This window comes from Emiliania huxleyi (genome assembly GCF_000372725.1).
Source record: "Emiliania huxleyi CCMP1516 unplaced genomic scaffold EMIHUscaffold_57, whole genome shotgun sequence".
Lineage (NCBI taxonomy): Eukaryota > Haptophyta > Isochrysidales > Noelaerhabdaceae > Emiliania > Emiliania huxleyi.
Window position 1 is genome coordinate 297,641 of NW_005197722.1, and position 4,344 is coordinate 301,984.

Sequence of the window (4,344 nt, forward strand, 5' to 3'; positions counted from 1 at the left end):
AGAGGCGAGCCGCGGCGACGTCCGCACTAACGGATAACGGCCATTGGCGGTTTTCTCTCTCTCTCTCTCTCAGGGATGGGAGGACAACCCATAATAAATAAACAAATAAAACGAGGACAACCCAAGGGAGGGAGGGTCCTTCCCCGTGCATTCTTCGGCTCCCTCGGCTTCTTCGGTAGCGGCGCCTTCGACGTGAGGCCTTTAATGCTCGAATTCTTTTCGGTTCCCTCGCTTGAAGCCGCCCGTTTCCAACGGTGCACCACATCTCATCCTCTCCTCTCTGTCCAGTCGTGCCCCCATCCCACGCCCCCAGCCTCGGCACCACGCCCCTCCCCCCCCCCCGCCCCTCCGCGCGGCGCGCCTCTGCTCGCGCGCATGCCCGCCCCGCTCACCGTGCAGCGCAGCGCGCGGCTGCCGCCGCGAGTCTCCACCCCGCCGTGTGCCCTGCCCCAAAGGTATCCACAAGCAGCATGCGCGAGATCGTTTCCATCCAGGGTGGCCAGTGCGGCAACCAGATCGGTGCGCGCGCATTCTCGGCCCGCCACCTCTGCGTGGCGCCCTCTGCGCGCGCGCGACCCCGCGCTGCCTCCGCGCCGCCGCCCACAACACCGGCTCTCTCGCATCGCCGCGCGCCTCCGCGACCTCCTTCGCACGCCCGATCCGGCCTCACCCGCCATGGGCGCCCTCCGCTCTCGCCCCCGACACGCACTGCCGACTAATGCGCGCGCGCGCGTGCTGGCAGGCGCCAAGTTCTGGGAGGTTGTCTCGGACGAGCACGGCATCGACCCGACCGGCACCTACCACGGCGACTCGGACCTCCAGCTCGAGCGCATCAACGTCTACTACAACGAGGCGACGGGCGGCCGGTACGTCCCGCGCGCCGTGCTCATGGACCTCGAGCCGGGCACCATGGACTCGGTGCGGTCGGGCCCCTTTGGCCAGATCTTCCGGCCGGACAACTTCGTCTTTGGCCAGTCGGGCGCCGGCAACAACTGGGCCAAGGGTCACTACACCGAGGGCGCCGAGCTGATTGACGCCGTGCTCGACGTCGTCCGCAAGGAGGCCGAGGGCTGCGACTGCCTGCAGGGCTTCACGCTGTCGCACTCGCTGGGTGGCGGCACCGGCTCGGGCATGGGCACCCTCCTCATCTCCAAGATCCGCGAGGAGTACCCCGACCGCGTCATGTGCTCCTACTCGGTCTTCCCGTCGCCCAAGGTGTCCGACACGGTCGTCGAGCCGTACAACTGCGTCCTCTCCATCCACCAGCTGGTCGAGAACTCGGACGAGTCGCTGCTGATCGACAACGAGGCGCTGTACGACATCTGCTTCCGCACGCTCAAGCTCACCACGCCCACCTTTGGCGACCTCAACCACCTTGTCGCCGCCGTTATGTCGGCGTCGACTTGCTGCCTCCGCTTCCCCGGCCAGCTCAACTGCGACCTGCGCAAGCTGGCCGTCAACATGATCCCCTTCCCGCGGCTGCACTTCTTCATGGTCGGCTTCGCGCCGCTCACCTCGCGTGGCTCGCAGCAGTACCGCTCGCTCACCGTGCCCGAGCTGACGCAGCAGATGTTCGACGCCAAGAACATGATGGCGGCCGCCGACCCGCGCCACGGCCGCTACCTCACGTGCACCGCGCTCTTCCGCGGCCGCATGTCGACCAAGGAGGTGGACGAGCAGATGCTGAACGTGCAGAACAAGAACTCGTCCTACTTTGTGGAGTGGATCCCCAACAACATGAAGTGCGCCATCTGCGACATCCCGCCCAAGGGCCTCAAGATGTCGGTCGGCTTCATGGGCAACTCGACCTGCATGCAGGAGGTGATGAAGCGCGTCGCCGAGCAGTTCACCGCTATGTTCCGCCGCAAGGCCTTCCTCCACTGGTACACCGGCGAGGGCATGGACGAGATGGAGTTCACCGAGGCCGAGTCCAACATGAACGACCTCGTCTCCGAGTACCAGCAGTACCAGGACGCCTCGGCCGAGGAGGAGGGCGAGTACGATGAGGAGGGCGGCGAGGAGTACTAGGCGCGCGCCGGCGCTGCGTTGCCGCGTGGCCCGCACTAGCCGCCGGGCCGGCGCGGTGGAAGCGCCGCCGCTCGCCGCGCACGGAGCCGCATGCTAGCGAGGCATAGGAGCTTGCGCGGCATGCTTTGCGCAGGGACGGACCTCGCACACGCAGATTTCGTGCGTCGTGCCTGTGTGGACAGCTATTTTGAGTTTGGGATGCGTTGGGTTGTGCTCTAGTCGTCTGCCCCGTCATACGTTCGGCCGTTGTGTCATATAGAGCTCTACAGGCGTGGCGGCTGGCGCGTGATACGGGGGGCGACCCGCCGTATGCTAGGGTGGACCATTAGCAGGCGCGAGGCGGGTTTCCAAAAGCAATAAGTCGAGCAGCGGCAGACTAGTTGCAAATACGGGTGGTGTCACAATGACCACTTTTGATGTTTTTTTGTCCGTGTTGCTCCCAGCGCCCTCGCCCGCGCTCCCTGAGGCCATGGCTGGTGATACTAGTATGCGGGGCTACCTGGATACCGCGAGAGCGACCCAACTCGTCGACATCGTCCGATGATGGTGCCTCAAAGTCAGCCTCCGGAGGCTATCGTCGCGTCGAGCCGGCGGTGGCCGTGACATGTGGTTCCACCACCCCTCGCAGGCTTTGCCTCTGACCGCCACCGTTCCCAGGCTGCCTAATGGGATGGAAAGGAAGGCTGGGCGAGCGTATTAGAAGCGTGCTCAACCTTGTCGTGGCAACCTGCACGGCAGCGCTGGCAGGCGCGATGAGCGTCGTGCCACCTGACCCGAGACGGGTCGCAGGCGTCGTACCGAGCGCGTCGAGACCGTGTCCTGATGCGCTCTGCACGGGTGAGTCACGTCGGCGTCAAAGGAGCGACGTGTGACCTGTCAGAGCTTGATCTCCGATCTCAGCGGCGTCGAGTCGCCTTCGGCGGCGACAGCTAGGCAGGCGGCGGCGTCGCAGGACGAGACAGAAGAGAACGACGCGACAGAGGAGGAAATGACAAGGGAGAGAACGACGAGAGTGGGACGACCGCGAGGTGGCATGAAGGCTGCAGCGAGAAGCGGCGAGAGACTGCGAAGAGAGATAGGAAGAGGCAGACTCCCTAGGGTGGGCGACGGCTAGCGCATCACACACCTCTCCTTAAAATCCCTGTGTGGTGGCGGCGTGCCGTCCTCCCATCCCTCCCTTGGGTTGTCTGTTTTCTTTCTTCCTTTTTTTCCACCCCAGAAGGTTGCAGCGAGAAGCGGCGAGAGACTGCGAAGAGAGATAGGAAGAGGCAGACTCCCTAGGGTGGGCGACGGCTAGCGCATCACACACCTCTCCTTAAAATCCCTGTGTGGTGGCGGCGTGCCGTCCTCCCATCCCTCCCTTTGATCCCTTGGGTTGTCTGTTTTCTTTCTTTCTTTCTTTTTTCCACCCCAGAAGCCCGTTTGAGGGATGGGCGGTAGTGTGCGGGCAGCCGCGAACGCGCTTTTCTGACGTTTCATCGTCGTACTTGTTAAACAAACTTTAGTTTGTGCTAGTGAACTGGAGGAGAAGCGGGTCGAGCCTCGGTCGGTGTATGTAGGAGGCAGCGCCCAGGTAACACACACACACACACACACTAGCGGGCGGGAACCCTTCCAGCGCCCGCCGCTGCCCGCCGCTTTGTGCGCGGGACGTCCGGAGCGACGAGGCTCCTGACACAGCTCCCGACTAGCGTCGGCTCCTGCTCAGACAGGCGCCAATCGACCAGTTCTCAAAAGCGCGGAGGCGGCGCTACCCGCCGGCCCGCCGGCGACGCACGCTGCGGGCGCCCCGGCGCGCAGGGCAGCCAGGCCGAACCAAACGACTACCGATGCCGGCAACGTCAATGCTCTCCTCCGTGCAGAAGGCGCTGCGCAACCTCCTCATCGGCGACGACGAGGTCGTCCCCGCGCGCGGCTGCTCCCGGGCCGAGCGCGACCCGCGTCCGAAGCGCCTCGACCTCCGGTCGCGCTCGCAAAGCCGAAAGCGCCCCGCTCGCAGAGCGAAGCGCGTGCGCCAGCGCCCACTCCTCGCAGTTCTCCTCCGGATCGCTGGCCGCGGCCGCCAGGCCGCCAGCCTTCCAGAGCCCCGCGACACGCTGAAGCAGGCTCGCGGCGCCAGCCCCGCCACCGCCGCACGTCCGAGCCGGGTCCGCGTGCCAGTCGAGGAAGGCGGAGGCGAGCGCGGCATGGGCGGGCGAGCAGGTCACGTTCGTGGGCGGCTTGGGCGGCTTGGGCGGCGTCATGTTGGAGCCCGCAAAGCGAAATTTTTCTGCTTTCTGCAATGCTTTCTAGCGCCCGCAGCGTGTTTTCTGGCGG

General features: G+C 65.2%; 1 protein-coding gene across 1 annotated transcript; it reads left to right on the forward strand.

The window, feature by feature from the left end:
* Positions 1-470: 470 nt before the first annotated feature.
* EMIHUDRAFT_416460 (hypothetical protein) lies at positions 471-2,310 on the forward strand (the record flags this gene model as incomplete). The annotated part of the gene is made up of 2 exons (XM_005764998.1): positions 471-519; positions 743-2,310. 2 exons carry the CDS (start codon positions 471-473, stop codon positions 2,026-2,028), a joined length of 1,335 nt encoding a protein of 444 aa, XP_005765055.1. The 3' UTR covers positions 2,029-2,310.
* Between the last annotated feature and the right edge of the window lie 2,034 nt (positions 2,311-4,344).